General features: G+C 41.1%; 1 protein-coding gene across 3 annotated transcripts in view; it reads right to left on the reverse strand.

Annotated features, from left to right (window-relative positions):
- LOC102942767 (prolyl endopeptidase) overlaps positions 1–19,974 on the reverse strand; it is a 165,950-nt gene that overhangs the window by 110,174 nt on the left and 35,802 nt on the right. For 2 of the 3 annotated variants that reach the window (XM_037894552.2, XM_037894554.2), the window contains exon 7: positions 3,233–3,338. In XM_037894552.2, coding sequence (XP_037750480.1) covers positions 3,233–3,338 — 106 coding nt within the window. The remainder of the gene's footprint in view (positions 1–3,232; positions 3,339–19,974) is intronic. The other variant, XM_037894553.2, reaches the window with a different exon arrangement.

Consider the following 19,974-nt stretch of genomic DNA (forward strand, 5'->3'; position numbering starts at 1 on the left):
GGAAGAGGCTATAAACGGTTAAACTTCAGTATATATAAGTTTTACTTCACACTGAGCTACACATAAGGCTAAGATTTTGTCATGGATATTTTTAGTAAAAGTCAGACAGGTCACTGGCAAAAAAGAAAAATTCACGGGAAGCCTTGTACTGTCCCTGACTTTTACTAAAAATATACCTGACAAAATGGGGATCTGCTGATCCCCAAACCATCTGAAGCGGGGTAGCTGTGCAGGGCTAGGAGCTGCTTGCAGCAGCTGGGGGGTACCCCTGCCACCTGCAGCTCTGGGGGTCCCCTGCTGCCTGTGGGTGCTCCCGCTTCCCATGTCCACTGGAAGCTGCGGGGTACCCAGCCGCTGCTGCTGAGGGAACTGTGGGGTTCCCCTCCTGGGGCTGGAGGATTCCCCCCTCGCCTGCCACAACTAGGGCCTCGGGGATTCCCCCCGCCGGCAGCTCAGGGTTCCCCTGCCTGTGGCCCAGGGTTCCTCTGGCGGCAGGGGCTTGGGGATTCCCCCGCCACTGCCAGGAGCTCAGGGTTCCTCTACGAACTGGGAGCTCGGGGGTTTCCTCACCCGTGGCCCAGGGGTTCCCTGCCGGCTGCGGCTCAGGGATTTCTTCGGAGCTCAGGGGTTCCTCCACCACCGCCGGGGGCTCAGGGTGTCCCCCAACTGCAGCCAGGGGCTCAGGGGTCCTCTGCTGGTGGGGGCTCAGGGATTCCCCCGCTGCTCACAACAGCTTGGATCTCCAGGGGCTGCCAGGGGGACCCCGCAGCTCCCTGCCCCTGCTGGAGGTGGGGGACCCAGCAGCTCCCAACCACCGCAGGCTGACGTCACTAGAAGTCACAGATTCCGTTACTTCTGTGACCTCCGTGACTAAATCGTGGCCTTAGCTATACATAATACAGACTTCATTAGCCCATGTGGTCTTCTGAGATGCCACAGCAGTACTCTCTGTAAGCTGTGTGTTAGATTCATTTGTGGTGGGAGGGATGATGTGGGGGAGAGAATGAAAGGTGTTTTGCATGTAGTTTCAGTATCCCTCCGTCTTCAGCTTCTTGAGCTCAAATGACAAACCATACGGTTTTCTATTTAGCAAAATATCTGTCTCCACTATACCCAACACTTTCATTTTCAGAGTCTTTTACATTGTCTTTATGTTTCTAAAGAACCTTTCTGTGCTGTTCCACTTTGTTTTCATTGGGCCTGCTATCCTATAGTTATCACAACTATAAGGGCTCATTAAACAGTTATTAAGCTGTCCAAAACGGTATTACAAGGACACACTGACAGCAGTTAGAACGCATTGCTTCCAGAAAGAGTGCCCACATTTTAAATGAGTATTCCTCTTGGAAACGAGCTGTTAAGAGTTAACTACCCCATTTACCTTAGCATTGTTTAGCACAAGCACATGAAGTATCCAAAGTGGAACAAATTCAAGCAATACTCAGAAAGTTCAAATGATTCAGTTTTGTTTACCAGCTAAGCTGAACAACATGTGCGTCAATTAAGGGATGTCCCAGGAATCATATAGCATAGTAGTCGTGTACGGGGAGACTTTGGCAAACCAGTAAAGTGCCTGAAACCACTATGGCTTATTGCTAAAAGCAGCCAAGTCAGCAGGCTTAGCTTAACCAAGGCAGGAGGGGAGGGGGGTTTTGGGGTGCCAGAGAAAGGGCAGCTTGACCCCCTGTCCTTCCTGATAAGAATTGTGTTGAAGTTGCTGATACATGCTTCTTAGAAGAGCAGGATGTGCCCCCAGGAATGTCTATGGGGGCCTCAAGGCTGCAAACTCTGGAAAAACCCACACCTGGTTAATCGATAATCAGAAGGAACCTCTTGCTTGCCCATTGGAACTGCTTGCCTAACAAGTTTTCTTTAAGGGACATGTCATTCTATTACTAATGTATAAATAAGGGGGGAAGTTTGAGGTAGGGGGACTCTTCAGGACTGGACTCTCCCTCTGGATGCATCTTGTGTTCCCCACTAGCAGACAGGCTGCCGCTGTGCCACTCGAGAGCCACACTCAGCTTTGGTAATTAGCAAGGGTTGGGGGTGTTTTACTAACCTGTTGTGGACGTGTGTATAAGTGCTTGAGACTAAGTAAAGTTCAGCTTTAAGCAAAAGCACTCGTGTTGTCCTATTTGTTCCAGCCATCTATCAGTCGCACAGCCGTGTCTCCCCTGATTTATTTCCTGACACCATCTCGCACAGAGTAAAAGTTACCAAGAGCTTTGGGTTGAAAGAACTCCGGGTAACAATTGCAGTAACTAAGGAACCAAAATCAAAATCCATCCCATTCTCCATTGTTTCTAAACAGTACCAATCACCACAATATCCCCCTAGTACTCTGTTTACATGCACAAATGCAATTTTCCTTACTCTCTGACATTTGATGTGGCAGCTGTTGTAGATTTTATTCAGTTTGTCATTAAATTTCTAATTCAACACAACAAGAATCCAACAGAGCAAAGATGTGCCTGTTATGCTCTGAGCAGAGAGCGTATTATGAAGAGATTTCTCTAGCCTAATGCTCTGGAAGTATCAAAAATACTGGACAATAAAACTACCAACATGGAGATATTAGACCTTACAGCTACACACACAACGGGCATAAAAAGCACAGGGACATACTGTGCCCTTTTTACACCTCATTTGTGTGGTTAGAAAGTAAGATAAATAAGTCTGCTATTACATAAACAATAACTATGTGAATCCAGTTATAATGTATGAGAACTATCCCTTAGAACAGTAATGCATATAACTATATTCGAAGTTCTGATGGAGTAACAATTACTAAAATTACCTTTGGAGATGAAACGATACTACAAAGTAAATTTTTTGTGACTATACCTACAGGTCTAAAGAATTAAAATATTTCACTCTTTTACTGATAATGTACAAAGAAAATCTAAGTTATACCCAAGTCAGGCACTTCTGAAAATGAACATGATAGTCTGAGTTTAAATGCACCACAGAATTCTGGCATGAAGAAATATTCCAATTGTCTTTAAACACTGGAAAAAAAAGTTAGTCTGTAAAACCAAATCATAAACATTAAACATACATTCACGCATATCATCCTTTTAGACATATAAATCAAAAATGGGATGTATACGTGATGACTGTCCTTGATGTTAAGCAGAAGAAGTTGAATGTTAGCTATGTATCTTTTTATGTAGAGGATATAGAAAAACAACCTAAAGAAGGGAAGGATGAAAGAAAAAGAAAAAATTACCTGTTATACCATTTGATTCCTTTTGTAGATCACAGTACCACAGCCTGTTCACTGGATCACATCCTTCTCGTATGGATAGTAAGACATACCGACCATCATCAGATACCTGCAAGAAATTACAGAAAATTAGGACAACACATTATTTTGAGAGATACTTCTGAATAGGAAAATCAGTGACATGTACATTTTAGACATTCAAGATAATTATTTAAAAAGGAACACAATTTTTTTTTAAAACTTTACTAGGAAGTAAGACTAGCACATAAAATTCACAATTAAAATGGGATGGGATTTTTTTTTTGTTTTTTTACTGAAAGGAAAGGCTGTTTAATATGTGCTATTTGAACAAGAATAGATACTTCTGTTGTGTCCTCATTTTCTACTGACAGTATAGGATCAAGTAGCTTTATACTGGTTATAGAACATTCAAACTACAGCAGAGACATAATGGAAAAGAAAGAATGCTGGGCTTATTTTTGTTAAAGTCTAGCCATGACTATCCTTGGTAGTATTCACTCATTTACACTCTCCTCTCTACACTTCATCTTCTCATAGTCATCTGTGCTAATACACCATCAGGGTTAGCTTCCCAAACACAATAAAGATGGGAGACCGACTACTCATCGTATTAAAAAAATTAAAAAGCAAGTCTGCAGATACTGAGTTCAGTTTCTAACAGACTTTAAATATTAAAACATGCAACCATATCTTCTAGGTATAAAATCTGCACCTTTCATTGAATATATAATCTTACACTTTAAACAAACAAGTTTTGGTGCTCTTGAAAGGCACTTGTTTGATGGGACAGGAGGCAGATGCCCTCCACATAGCCACAGAATATACACCTCCCAGTCAATGAGTGCTTTCTCATTCCTGCTCCACCAGCTTGCTTGAAACTCAACATAGAGAGGAAATGAAAACTTTAGACGAGAACAACAAAAAGGTAAAAAGGCAGTAGAGGGAAGAATGAGGACAAATATGATATTTCTGTTGCTTGGTAGGCTAATGCTCACATCTGGATGGAAGTGAAAAAGGATTTATATATTTAGTATATATGAAAGCATTAGATATACAAGTACGTACACACACATTCGTGTGTGTGTGTGTGTACACACACAAAAGAGGCTATGGGGAGCCCTGAAGAAGGGGGTTTTGAAAATGGACTTAGGAAGGACAGGGAGAAGGCAAGGTAGACATGGTCCACAAGGGAGTTCTCGGAAGAGTGCGCAGGATAAAAGTAGGCATGGAGGTGATCATGAGTAAAGGTCACAGGGAGAGCCTCAGCATGAGTGGTATCCGTTGAGAAAAGAGAGCATGGTGAGGAAGAATTTAAGGAGATAAGAGCAGAAAGGAAGACGAGAGCTAGGTATAAAGAAGAACATAAGAATGGCCATGCTGGGTCAAACCAATGGTTCATCTAGCCCAGTATCCTGTCTTCTGACAGTGGCTAGTGCCAGATGCTTCAGAAGAGAGCAGAAGACGGCAATTATCAACTGAGCCATTCCCTGTTGTTCTTTTTTGAACAAAGTTATACTTTTGGCCTTCACAACATCCTCTGGCAATGAGTTCCACAGGCTGACTGTGCATTGTGTGAAATAGTACTTCCTTTTGTTTGTTTTAAACTTGCTGCCTATTAATTTAATTTGGTGACCCCTGATTCTTGTGTTATCAGAAGAGGCAAATAACACTTCTCTATTCAAGGTTTTATAGATCTCTATTATATCCCTCTTAGTTGTCTCTTTTCTAAGCTAAACAGTCCCACACTCTTTAATCTCTCCTAGTATGGAAGTTGTTCCATACACCTTATCATTTCTGTTGCCATTCTCTGTACCTTTTCCAATTATAATATACATATTTTTGAGAGGGGGTGACGAGTACTGCATGCTATATTCAAGATGTGGGCATCCCACGGATTTTTATAGTGGCATTATACTTTGCGTCTTATTACCTCTTTCCTAATGGTTCCTAATTTTGTTAGCTTTTTCTACTGCCACGCCACATTGAGCAAATGTTTTCAGACAACTATCCACGATGACTCCAAGATCTCTTTTTTGAGTAGTAACAGCTAATTTAGAACCTAATCACTTTGTATGTATAGTTGGGATTTTTTCCAATGTGCATTACTTTGCATTTATCAACAATGAATTTCATCTGCCATTTTGTTGCCCAGTCACCCAGTTTTGAGAGATCCCTCCATAACTCTGCAGTCTGCTTTGGATTTTGAGTAATTTTGTATCATCTGCAAACTTTACCACCTCACTGTTCACCCCTTTTTCCAGATCGTTTATCAATATGTTGAACACACTGGTCCCAGTACAGATCCTTGGACCCTGCTATTTACCTCTCCACTGTGAAAACTCTGTATTCCTACCCTTTGTTTCTTACCTCTTATCCAGTTACTGATCCATGAGAGGACCTTCCCTCTTATCCCATGACAGCCTACTTTGCTTAAGAGATTTTGATGAGGAACTGTGCCAAAGGCTTTCTGAAAATCCAAGTACATCATATCCACTTGATCATCCTTATCCACATGCTTGCTGACCCCCTCAAAGAATTCTAACAGATTAGAGGAGGCATGATTTTTCTATAAAAAAGCCATGTTAACTCTTCCCAACATATCATGGTCATCTGTGTGTCTGATAATTCTGTTTTTTGCTATAGTTTCTACCCATCTGCCACGTACTGAAGTTAGGCTTACTGGCCTGTAATTGCCAGGATGGCCTCTGGAGCCTTTTTTTTTTTTTAAAAAAAAATCAGCATTACATTAGTTAACCTCTAGTCACTTGATACAGAGGCTGATTTAAGAAGGAGAAACTTGAATTGTAATAAGATAGTGAATCAGGAAAGATATTTTAAGAAGGGCTGAACATGGTCATAACCATGGGATAGAGAGAAGATTATCCCTGTTTAAAAGTTATTGGGCAAAAAAGGTCCATCAAGAGCAATCTTCTGTGTTTAGAATTAGCAACATAACTTGTCAGCTGGAAAGAACCTCTGTGAAGTGGATTCTGTCAAGACTCACTTCCCACAACACTCCATAGCCTTTCATGGACTTGTGGAAATTGGATACAGACAGAAGCTGCAGCAGAAACAAGAGGCATGTGCCTCTATTATACAAGCAGGTCTGCTTATTGTGCTGATCCTTCCTCTGGGCACCCCATGCCAAACTTCAAGTATACAAGCATCAGTGGGGTAGCCGTGTTAGTCTGTATCCACAAAAACAACGAGGAGTCCAGTGGCACCTTAAAGACTAACAGATTTATTTGGGCATAAGCTTTCGTGGGTAAAAAACTCACTTCTTCAGATGCATCATACAAGCATGTCTCTCCATCTATAAACATGCAGATGCCCTGCATTAGCAAGTGTACAGCTGCCATCTCAGCCAACATTGGGAATTAAACGGATGACCTCCAGAACTAAAAGCATGAGTCTTTAAAGCTTGTGCAAAAAAGGCAGGTTCCCAAGATGAGGACAGATCCGCTATGGATTAGTGAGGGACACCATATATACACCCCTCCCCAACCTGGTTTACCAAAGCAAAATGTGTGGCATATTACTGAAACGTGTATTTGGCAATTCACACAATAATTTACATATCATACAAATTTCAGTGCAAAACCTGTATTAAAGAGGTCTTTTCACTGAGAGACTCACATTCAACCACACCATCCCCTCAGATCAGCAGCAGGGTTTGAACCCCTTGATTTTTAGATTCCGACTTTAGAGTTACAGGAATAATTGCTATTCACTAAGCAGAGCAGAGACTGGAGCCTCTTCCTGGACACACACTTTTCTAGTGGGTTACACAACTATTAACTAGTCAGCAGCAGACAATCAGTGACCAGGAATCCTAGATTCTATCACTGACTCTGGGAGAGGAGTGTGGTTTTTAGTAGTTACAGACAATACATGGTGAACCAAACTGGTTGGATCACTCTGAAAGACAGACAGTGTGGTGCAGCGGGTAAGACTGGTGTTTGTCACATTAGAGACCTACATTCTGTGTCTGCCATGATATTGCAAAAGCTCTCTGCCAAATGTGTTTAAAATAAATAAAAATAAATAAATAAATAAATAAATAAATAAAAGCAGGTAGAGCAGGGAGAAGTGGTCAGCAGCTGTTACCTAACTGTCTTCTAGGAGGGGGTTCATGTCCTTAGGTAATAATGGTAGCATGAATAGCACTGGAATTTAAACAGAACTCAGGTGAAATTTGGGCTCCTTTACCAGCTCAGGAAACCTTGCTTTAGGCTGTAGGGATAATTAGTGAAGGGTTGTAGGTGTATTTTTAGCATCTCTGGAAGTGAGTGATATCACTTGCACCACAGCAGATTTGCCCTCATATTAAAAATCAACTCATTCAAGTTGGCACACAGGTTTTCCAGGATGGCTAAAATGTTATAAGAAGCAAAGTCACCCACAGCAGAAATTTTTGAACTCTTATTATTCTATGAATTTATTTTTCATCAAACCAACATGAAAAACTTAAGTAGACCTCAAAGTTTACATTCTATGTTTTAGTTTTTGCCATTTCAGTGAGATTTACACAAAATAAAGGTTTAAAGTTCCTATTAAAACTGAACTCTGTTACAACCTTATGGAGCAACAGCTGCATCATAATATCCAGCTGAGGCTCTCTCCTCCAACATCTGCTGCTCTAATGGGAAAGCATAACTGAAGCCACCAATAAGTCCTCTTTTGTATCCAGGCTTCTCATAGGTGTCCTGTTTCCTGGTAACTGTTGCTATGGTGTGATAAATAAAGTGGTGGGGTAGCTCCCTTTGATGGGCAACCAGACAGCCAGTTAGCTATAAAATCCCTCTTGGTAGCTGTTCTCTGCTTGCTTTACCTGAAAAGGGTTAACAAGCCCACAGGTAAAAGAAAAGGAGTGGGCACCTGACCAAAAGAGCCAATGGGAAGGCTAGAACTTTTAAAAAAATGGGAAAGAAACTTTCCCTTTGCCTGTTGTTCTCTGGGCTGCTGTATTTTCCATACCTAGAAGAAATAATTTGGATAGGGAATTTTTAGTTAAGACGCTATCAGGTTTATTTCTTATTTTGGCTTGTGAATCTCCTCTGTGCTAACCCCAGATGCTTTTGTTTGCTTGTAATCTTTAAGCTGAACCCCCAAGAAAGCTATTTTGGGTGCCTAATTTTTGTAATTGTTTCTTTTAAGATCTAACAAAAAGCCTAAGTTCCAGATGTATTTTTTCCCTTTTTGTTTTTAATAAAATTTACCTTTTTTAAGAACAGGATTGGATTTTTGTTGTCCTAAAAGGTTTGTACATGTTGTTTGATTAGCTGATAGCCACAGCTAATTTCCTTTGTTTTCTATCTCAGGTCTTCCCCGGAGGGTGGGGTGAAAGGGCTTGAGGGTACCCCACAGGGAGGAATTCCCAAGTGCTCCTTCCTGGGTTCAAAGGGTTTTTTTTGAATTTGGGGGGTGGCAGCATTTACCAAGCCAAGGTCAGAGAGAAGCTGTAACCTTGGGAGTTTAATAGAAGTCTGGAGTGGCAAGTATTAATTTTTAAAATCCTTGCAGGCCCCCACTTCCTGCACTCAAGGTGCCAGAGTGGGGATTCAGCCTTGACACATGGTAACAATGTAGTAAGAGAAAATGTATTTATTAACTTGATCAGTGGGAAGAAAAAACTATATTTAGTCCTTCACCTAAAGCTTTTGTGGTGGGAAGTAATCAATTTAAAGTTTTCCTGTTTAAATGAGCCGTTGTACACTTTTAGTCTTCCAAAAATCACTGGAATTGGAAGTCACATTAGAAACCGATTGTGATGGTCTACACTATTATGTTCACCACTTTTACAAGACTATGATACATTTTGTGCAGTCTGCCTTGTGAGGTATCAGTTGAAATGTCAATCTTCTGAATATTATTGTCTTGGTACAATATGCTTATCAACATTCTATGTGAAGTTATAAGATTCTATTATGTATCACTGCCATAACCTGCTCCAAGTTTAAGAAAAGCAGGTCCAAACCAGTTTCTCAGAAACAAAGGACAGACCAACATCCAGCCAGGTCTTAAAGGACTATTACCTAGTTAAACAGCCATTCCTTGGCAGAAAGAAGGATGTGAGCAAGGACTTTACATATTGACAAAGTGGAAAGGGGGGAAAGGGTGTTCCTGTGTAAACAGATTGCCTGTTGCCTGAACCCCAGCTAGAGGTAATCCTCAAGGAGGGGAAAGTGGTATAAGAATGAGAGACAGTGGCCTCCAAATCACCCCTCTCCCCCTACATCTCTGCTCATGGCAGCTCTCGAAACACAAATAAAGCATCATTGAACTACCAGAGAGGTGGTACTGACTAGAAGGCTTTTCAGCCAGTTCAGACTGCTGTAAACATATCGTAAGACACAACCTTTTTGCTTTAAGTTCACTTAAACTTAGTGGCTCCACTAATTAGGTTGGTGGCCTTCTATTCTCTCGTGTGTGGGCGCGCACCTTAGAAGGAACTATCCGACCACAGTTTGAGAATCTCTTATCTAAAGCAAACTTTGCTCTGTAGTTATGAAATGTGATTCTTTGTGACAGAAGAGTTTCATGTGGCCCTACATTTCTTGATCAAATATGTTAATCCTTTCTTAGATATAAGAATCGTTAATATTTGCAACTGATGCTACACAATAAGTTTAAGAATACCTAAATCCCATCTTTGATTCTACTCTAACAGGTTGCAACACCTTTGGAGATAGAGGGGGAGAGGTACAGCAAAGGGCAACATGCTTTATTTTTGTATTAACATCAGTAAACTGAAACAGATGAATTAATTCAAGCTGTCTTTATCCACAGCAAGTAAATTCATCCATTTCAAGTCAAGGTTACATAGAGAGATGGAAATCAAAATTATCTGTTGCAGAGATGAGCATGTTTAAGGTGTAACAGACAAGTGCACTGCAGTCAACTGAAACAAAAAATTATACACTTTTGATTACTGCTCATATTTTACATATTTAATGTTTGCCTTAATGAATATAAACTAGTTTGCCTAATATTTGGCTTTCTTCTTTTCAGAGAACCATAAAGGTATTAATAGGACTAGTGTATATTTAAATTAAAATTTTTTGACTCAGTGATAGGGTGCTTTGTGATTCTTCAATCAAGAACAGGGTCACTGACACCAGCCTACTTTTTGAAGTTACGTTGTGAGTTAATGCTTGATAGAAAATAACTTGCTTGCACCATTTTTTAAATTTTTTTTTGGAAAGGGTAATTTCAGACCGCCGATGACGGCAGATTTGAGCATACCTAATGAGTTTTCCTTCAGCATTTCCCAGATGGACTGGTGAAGAGCTGATAGCAGCTTAGGTTTAGTTTGAGTCAGGAATTCCCAAAGCATATTGCTGGTGGGATGCCAATTAGGTCTGTCTGCATCACTCTAATTGCTGTGACATCAGTGAGTTCTGTAACCCAAAGGAATTTAACAGCAATAGGACAAGACACTTGGCTGCAGCACACTAAAACGCTAACAAATGTTCTACTGAAGAGGCAGACATCCATTTCTCAAAATGCCATTGGCAATTTGTGTTGTAAACCGATTGGGTGTGATTTCCAAAAGAAAAAAAGTGAAGTAGCATTCTCCCCACCCACATTTGGATTTTCTTCAGGAGGCCATATCTTGTTAAAGAGACCAATTAGTAACTCTCACAGATAGCCCACAAAGTTTAAGTTTCACACTAGGATCTGGGTTCAAATCCTATGCTGAAACACAAGTACAATCAGGGGAGTCCGCACTGTAAGAGGTGACAATTTATATAAGATTTTAAATTGGAGGTACATTTTCCCAGGGTCCTCTATCAGTCTGAGTGGAAATTAAAAGATCTCCTGGCAATTTCTGAGAGAGCTCTGGATTGCGGGTCAAGGCAAACCTTTCTCAGTAAAAACTCCTGATGTTCAAAGCAGTAAGACCCATTGATGAGTATTAAGGGGGAGATTTAACAAAAGCATCTAATAGGATTTTAGGAGCAGGAGTCCTATTGAAAGGCAGTAAGGCCTAAGAAATTTAGGGGCATAAATCCCATTGTCTATCAATGTGATTTGTACTCCTAAAACCCTTAGTGACAGCCACATTTACCAACACATGACACTGCACTGTCAATATCTAACTCAATATTTGTGTAGGGTCTGTCAAGGGAGGCCCTGGATGAAAGCTAGGCTTAATCCACGAGAGAGAGAGAGAGAGAGAGAGAGAGACTGGAATTAAGGTGGAAAATTCATGAGGGTCTAAATGAAATGAGCAATTTCTGTCTGGACTGAACAGGTGTGACTTCCTTTCTTCTGCATTCACAATCACTAGGGTAACCATATTTCCCAAAGGGAAAAACGGGACACCATATGGGGCTGGTCCCAGGCTCCCTCCCCCCCGCACCAGGCTGGGGTCACTGGAACCCTGCCTGCCCCTCCTTCCCCCACAAGGCTCAGGTTGCTGGAACCCTGCCCCACCCAAGAGGCTGGGGTTGCAGGAACCTCACCTGCCGCCCCCGCAAGAGGCTGTTGCTGTTCACTGCAATCCTGCTTGCTGCCCCTGAGTGAGCCCTGCCTCTTTCCCCTGCAAGGGGCTGGCTCCCCCCGCAACCCAAACACACACAAATTCCTCTGCACCCCACCTTTTGACAAAAGTAGACATTTGTTCTGTTTGCTCTTGCCATTACATTTTTGATGGCTGAGTTTTTCCATTTTCTAATTTAGGATTTGGTGGATATTTTGTTTTGTTTTCTTCTGTTCACACTAACTTTGTTTCTTGGAAATACAGATATTGCCTATATAGGAAAATAGTTACGTGGTAGATGAGACTACCCATGAAACAGATGAATTAATATCTAAGGAGAAAAAAAACATTTGAACTCAAAACATTCAGTATCAGTGAAATATATTCTCCAACAGGCTACACGTTATTTGCTAGAGGAAAAGATTAGTTCTGTTGTTATATTAGTAATCCGAAGAAGTGGATGGACTTTTATGAGTGCAATACATATAGCAGTTATGGTTTATCATATCCACTGGCAAAACTGAATTTAATCAAAAAATGTTATGTAAGGGCCACAGAGTTCAATCCAGGTGTATTCCTTAGAAAATACCAAGATTTTCATACATAATTTAATATATATATATGTGCATGCGTATAAAAAAATAAAATACAAGAAGAATGCAGGATTTGCATAGATTGTAAGACTAGCAGGGACTACTGTGATCATCTAGTCTGACCTTCTGCATAACACAAGCCACAGAACTTCCCTAAAATAATTACTGTTGGGGCTGGAGTATAGATCTTTTAGAAAATCATCCAATCTTGTGTTTCAAATTACCAGTGATTGAGAATTTCATACTTTTTTGGCTTTATGTATTTCTCCACAGCTATAACATCTATAAAAGTGATTTTAACCTGAAACAAAACAAAACAAAAAAAATTTTTTTTTCCCCCAAGTGTATTGATAGTGCACAAGATTTCATCAACAGTACAAATAGTGCTTTTAAAATCACTTTGATAGTTACTGCAGCAACACTCCAGATGGATGTATTCTTACTTTCTCTTTATTTCACAAATGACAGTCCTTAGAGTCTGCAACATTGTATCAAGCAACTATGTATTTTACTCCTATACAAGCCAGCAAGCCTATTTACCCCCCTTCATCTTGTCTAGTTGTACTACTAACAAGGGAAAAGTAATCAGTTCAGAAATTATTTTGCCTGACAAGCTATGAAAAAAATAAATGTTTCGATGCAGAAAACTTCAGGGATTAGAGAACACATTGGTGTCCGAGGGAAGATACATTCACTTTGCCTGTAACACCAAACATTTTTAATGCTGTTATAATTCCCACCCTGAAGTCATTAAGAAACCCTGATCATTATTTTTACAAACTGCTGCTCTTCCTCAAACACTAGCGTTCTTTGCATTCCAAAGAGGATAATGGTCATTATCACATAATGCATTCCTAATGAAACAGAACAAACTCAGCAAAGCACTCAAGTGGAGCCAAGTGGCTGAGTTAGGAACTGGACTCAATGTTCCTGTAAACCAGGCAGGGGAAGGTTAGACCTTCTGGAGAAGGAAGAGTTGGTGGCAACAGAGATCCAGCTGCGCCGAGCATGGTACCAATACTCAGGGGCTCAGCACCCGTAGTGATGTCAACAGCAACAGTGAGTTATTTTCCAGCACTATTACCAAAAGAAAGATTGCAGGCATGAAGGAGGAAGACTGTTGCTGAACTGACAAACAGAAAGGACAAAGCAAAACTATTTCACCTTTTAAATAACATCAGTACTGTTTTGCACTACATGCTATGTTTTGTGTAACAGTCTAAGACCCATCAGGAGTGAGGTTCTATGGCAATGATCTGGTACATTCTTGAAATGAACGCTTGGCTAAAATTTGTTAATGTAATTACATCATAAGTATTTGCATTATCATAGTATTTGCATAACTATTTGCATCATAGCACCTAGGAACGCCCCCCCAGTCATTAGGGTTGCCAGGCGTCCGGTTTTCGACCGGAACACCCAGTCAAAAAGGGACCTGGGGGGCTCCGGTCAGTACCACTGACCAGGCTGCCAGTCAGCAGTGCAGTGGGACTAAGGTAGGCTCCATGCCTGCCCTGGCTCCATGCAGCTCTTGGAAGCAGCCGGCATGTCCAGCTCCTAGGTGCAGGGGCGGTCACAGGGACGCTGTGCGCTTCTCCCGCCCTGAGCGCCTCCCCTGCAGGGAACCGGGAACCACGGCCAATGGGAGTTGAAGGGGCAGTGCCTGCAGCCATGGACAGCACACAGAGATCCCTGACACCTCTGCCTAGGAGCCAGACATGTCAGCTGCTTCCGGGAGCCGCCTGAGGTAAGTGCCGCCCGGCCACAGCCTGCATCCCAAACTCCCTCCCACACCCCATCCCGGAGCTCTAGCACTGCCATGTGCATGTTGCACTTTCTTCCTGTTTGCCTTTGAGTACACTAAAAGTTGTTTAAACCCTGCATAGTCTAGGACCTGGCCTTGAGAGCCACCTCTTATTCTATATCCACCTAGGTGGATCTCACTGTTAAAACACCCCAGAAACATTGGCGGAGCCCTCCCAGGCTGTATGTAACTTATTTTCCACCAGCCCACAGAGTTTCCTCACCTACTCCTATCACAAGTTCAGCTCCACCACTGGTAGCAACAATGGCAAGTCTTAGGAAAAAATTGTTTAGTGCAGACAAAGCTTCACCTTACACATCTTGCATTTGGAATACATTCCCCATGGCAGTCCTGAGACCGAGTCAAATGCATTAGAGAACAATATATGATGTTATAAGATGCAGCATTGGCAAATCTGGGAAACAATGGTTTGGTTTCAAATTTTTGTTTGGCTTGCTTTCCTAATACACAGCGATTCTTCAACTCTACCAGCTGTGAAAGGCTTTACATAACTTGTTTAACTTTGAAAATATTAATCTGGATGCTACAGGAATATATGCTGCAGTAGTTTGTAAAAATACACTATAATACACAAAGATCAGTATTAATTAAGACAACGCATTTGTTGTTCTTTTGAAGATAGCCTACAATACTGTATTTGTTTCAGAAATCTTCATTCCACACTGCCCTCTACTGGGAAGTTAGTCAAACTGATTTTTGCCCCTTCCCATCTTAAATTCAATACAAAAATATTCTGGAGTACTGAAGAGACTTGATGCCATCATCTTTATATTTATAGCTGGATTATTTTTAACACACAGACTGGAAATAAACTAAATTGTTTCTATCAATCTTTCAAAGCAATCTTTCAATACCATTTGCAGCATCAGCAATTATGTTTAAATCAAACAGCTATCGTATCAGATAGACATGCAAGCCCCAGAGTTGAATGAGTAATGAGTCAGGGAATTGAGGCTTTTTATTGTATATTGTCTCTCAAAGGTATTAAACTGACCAAATTTCTTCTACTTTGCTTTTCCCAAGTCAGTGACCTATTTTCATTTTTCTCCTTTGAAAATATACACCTTATCAGGTCTATATCTTCCATAGAGAATTTTTAAAGTACAGTGCTTTACTCTGTCATCCCAAGGATTTCCTTTTCAAGTGTGACATTTGCAAATAAAAGGGCATTCACCCCACCCTCCATGAGTCAGCCCTGCAAACTCAGCCTTGGATACAAGAATCAAAAGTTTCAGAGTAACAGCCGTGTTAGTCTGTATTCGCAAAAAGAAAAGGAGGACTTGTGGCACCTTAGAGACTAACCAATTTATTTGAGCATGAGCTTTCGTGAGCTACAGCTCACTTCATCGGATGCATACTGTGGAAATTGCAGAAGACATTATATACACAGACACCATGAAACAATACCTCCTCCCACCCCACTCTCCTGCTGGTAATAGCTTATCTAGGGTGGGAGGAGGTATTGTTTCATGGTGTCTGTGTATATAATGTCTTCTGCAATTTCCACAGTATGCATCCGATGAAGTGAGCTGTAGCTCACGAAAGCTCATGCTCAAATAAATTGGTTAGTCTCTAAGGTGCCACAAGTCCTCCTTTTCTTTTTAAGAATCAAAAGGAGTTCTTTCCATCTCACGTATCACCAGCAACCAGCAAGGTTCTATAGGCCAGATTAAGCTTTTCACTGGTATATCCAATGGATTTATATGGGTTTACACTGCTATAACTGTATAAAATGGAAGAGAACCCAGCTCTCTCAGCCCTGCAAGGCCAACACAGCTAAGCGCTACGTAAACTTTTTGTCACTTAAGGAAGTAGATAAGACTCTGGATATACACAACAAATCTGCTTAATAAAAAGATGTTCAATTGCAGATGGTTACATTTCATAGGATATCAGCACCTTAAGAGAAAATAATCAGTCAAAAATATTTAAAGAGTGCAGCAAAGCCAGTAAACATTTTAATTAATAACAGATGCCATGGGTGTACAAAGTCTCTTGAATTTTTCCAATTAGCTTTGTATGGTCCATTTTTCTCACATACCCCTTCAAAAGTTTGCCAGACAAGATTCAGTCAAGTCTTACGAACAAGTTCATTATAAAGAGAAATTCTGATCTATTTTCCCACCCTTTACACACAGCAATTTCTCTTTTACCATGAAGGGACTTTGGGAAAACACTACAATTAAAGTAACAATAAAACAATTTTATTCAAGATACTAAAACTGATGGGCAAGCTCCACACACTGTCCCACCCCCACCCTCCCTGTAAGAGTCCTCATTTTTTTATTAGCTTGTTTTTTTCATCTAATACATACAAGTGCAAAGTCTTTCACAACAGGAGCACAGGGCACTCCTAGAATTTACACCAGTTCAAGCATCTTTATTAGATTAGTACATAGCTATTTGTCTCTTCAGTAAAATCAGGGAGGCTACCCTCAAATCTTTAAAACAAATCAAGCTCCATTAGGTCCTCTCACTCCCTCCACGGGATCAGAATTTCAGGTGGATTAATCTTCCTAGATCCCAGGGAAGCAGTACTAATTCATTATCCAGAAATTTCTCTTTTCATTACTTTCCCCAAGGTTCACAGCAACAACCCCTTTCAATATCCGCAGGCCCTAAGGGATCTGGCAGCATCCCTACACTCTTAATATTAGTTTTCATGCTGTACAAAGATAAATTCTTGCTACAAAACAGAGAGGTGGTTTGCTCATTCAGCATAAGAACCATAATGTGTCATTATCACATACAAAATGTCACAGAAGGCAAATTTTAGAAAAAAGGCAACATCTTTCATTAATGTAAATCTTCCCCAAGCTCCCTGTCTCGGTGGTAGAACCACTAGGTACAGAACTGACACGGACATGGCCTTCAGAGGTCAAAGATGTGACAGCGACACTGAGCCTGGCATGGCAGACTCTTTGCCTTTCATCATGAAGATTCTACATTGAGTTCTCCTCACACTCAGCTCCACATTTCTGACATCAAGACATGTCTGCCCTGCTTCTTCCACTTGAATAGAAAAAGCCTCTGTTGCAGGTTTCCCCTCCATTAACCCACAAGAGATCATTCAACAGGCTCCTACTATGAGTTTGGAGGCAAGATTTCCCTCAAGAGAGCACACCATCACCCCTTATATTATTGTCCTAGCTAGCATAAAAAGATCCCCTAGGTTTTGTACATACTGGTAAATCAGAACACAGTGCTCAAAAGGAAAATGAATTAGCTTTCACAACAACATGTGTACTCTAATAATGTGCGTCACCAGTGTGAATCAGTGGGTTCATCACTACAAGACATCTGTCACCAACAGACTGAGAGGAATCAGTTTATTTACAAGAGTGAGAAAATAAGGACAACAGTTTTCAAGTTACATCCCTTTCTTATCAATTTAACTCCATAAACTTTCTAGTTTTTACTATTTGTCTAATTTTCAGTGACAGATTAAAGTTTACAGTATGTGATCTAGTGAACAACTACTTCATGGACGGACTGCGTGGCCTAAGAAAGGGGTTCTCAACCTTTTTCTTTCCGAGGCCCCCAAACAGGCTATAAAAATGACATGGCCAAACTGTGCCACAATAACTGGTTTTCTGAATCTAAAAGCCATGGCCGGCATTAAGGGGTAGGAAGCAGGGCAGCTGCCCAGTGCCCCATACCACGGGGGCACCGTGAAGCTAAATTGCTCAGGCTTCTGCTTCAGCCCCAGGTGACAGGGCTCAGGGCCTCACGCTTCACCACCATGCAGTGGGATTTCAGCTTTTTGCCCTGAGCCCCAGCAAATCTAACACTGGCCCTGCTTGGCGGACCCCTTGAAACCTGCTCACGCCCCCCCCCCCCAGGGGCCCCCAGACCCCTGGTTGAGAAACCAGTAGCTTAAGAGGTCTTTGCCATCTATAGATTTTATGATTCATATGTGCTCTAATTCAAAAACAAAAACAAAAAAACAACCCTGCTTCATGGATGTTTTTCTTCCCAAGGAATTTCACAAATGAGGGATCTAAATCTGGATCACTGCCTTTTTCTTAAATTGATTTTTTAAATTCTTTGATAGAAACTATTTGTCTTCCAACAGTGCCAGCTTTTCTGTTCACAGTGACTTGCTATTTTTAAAAAATATTTAACTACTGTAGTTCTGTGTGCTGAGTACACTAAGTAGGACAAAAGTAGTATTATTAATCACAAAGGAGATAAAAATAAAAATAATAAAAAGATCACAAATAGCAGTAGAGCTCAGTGGTTAAGCACAGTAGCTGGAGCAGATCTGAAAATTCCAAGAGAATATCAACTATTAAGAAGATCAGTTCTATGATTACCTGAATGACTGCTATTTTCACTGATTCTGTCTGCCAATTTATATGCAGGGTAGGAGTTACTCTGTGGCCAATGCATTGCTATTTTCAACCCACAAAAGCCTGTGGCTCTTTAATAAATTGTTGTAGGTGAGACTGGTAGTGCAACCTAATATTAAGATTGCCCAACACATCCCTGTGAAGTTGCACTCCATATGTTATGAAAATATGCTAATGAGTGTGAATATAATGTAACTGGAATATGCTTCATGCAAAAGGTCTCCTGTAAGGTATCATTATAAAGCTTTTAATCTACTGAGTGTGTTCATTCTATTTGTATGAATGCATCATTCTTGTATCTGAAACTAGGAATATAAAATATAACTCTCAAGGCCTACTGTAATTATGCAAAGTGTGGGTCATTAATGGTGGTTTAGAATCTTGATGGCTCCCATCAACTAGGACAATTGACTGTAGATGGCTCTGTTTACTTGCAAGCCTTCCTGTGAGTCAGGCTGGGAAGAATGAAGGCTTGGGGTCTCACAGGATATGTGACCATGTCACCTGGTACTGGAATCCATCTTTAACCTGGTGCTTTTCCAGTTAGAAGGGGGGAGTGGGAACACAAAGAGACAAAAGATTTCTGCCTTGTGTCAAAGGTATATAAGGGGGTGGAACAGAACAAAGGGGGATGCAGTCATGAGAAATCCCCTAACTACCACCTGAGCTGTAACAAGGACTGTACCAGGGGAAAGGATTGGGCACAGACTAGAAAGGAGTCTAGTCTGTGTGTTGGATCATATTAAAGAAGTCCTGTATTAAAATCACAAATGAGTTTGATTCCCCATCGTTTAAATTCCAGAGTATTACTAATTAAGAGGTCTCTTGGTTTTTGGTACTGTTTCTCTCCCTCTGTGTGTGAAACTTGCAAGCTGCTAATTGTGTTAGAACATTTTAAGACAGAGTCTGTTCTCAAAGCAATTCTTTGTAACAACAACTACTCACACAGAGAAATTTCAGAGTAACAGCCGTGTTAGTCTGTATTCGCAAAAAGAAAAGGAGTACTTGTGGCACCTTAGAGACTAACCAATTTATTTGAGCATGAGCTTTCGTGTAGCTCACGAAAGCTTATGCTCAAATAAATTGGTTAGTCTAAGGTGCCACAAGTACTCCTTTTCTTCACACAGAGAGAGACTCAAAGCAATACTCTGTAACAACAGAAACAGCACCCAGAGACTCCCTGCCCTTTTGTTGTATTCATCTCGCTTTGTTAACAATTGTGATTAAAATAGAGATAGAGGATGTATGTGGATGGATGCCTGGTGTGGATAATAACTGAATGATCAGGGAGCTGCCAGCCTAAGAATCCAGTGTCCATCGGCTGAAGAAGGCGTCAAGTGGAAATAACCAGAGGACCCCCGGAGGGCAGACTGGAATCCACCCAACAGCCTCAAGAACGGGAGAACGAAAGAACAAGATAACATCTGGCAGCACGGAGCCGTCAGGAATGTGCCATCTCCTGATTGATT

This window comes from Chelonia mydas, chromosome 3 (genome assembly GCF_015237465.2).
Source record: "Chelonia mydas isolate rCheMyd1 chromosome 3, rCheMyd1.pri.v2, whole genome shotgun sequence".
NCBI lineage: Eukaryota > Metazoa > Chordata > Testudines > Cheloniidae > Chelonia > Chelonia mydas.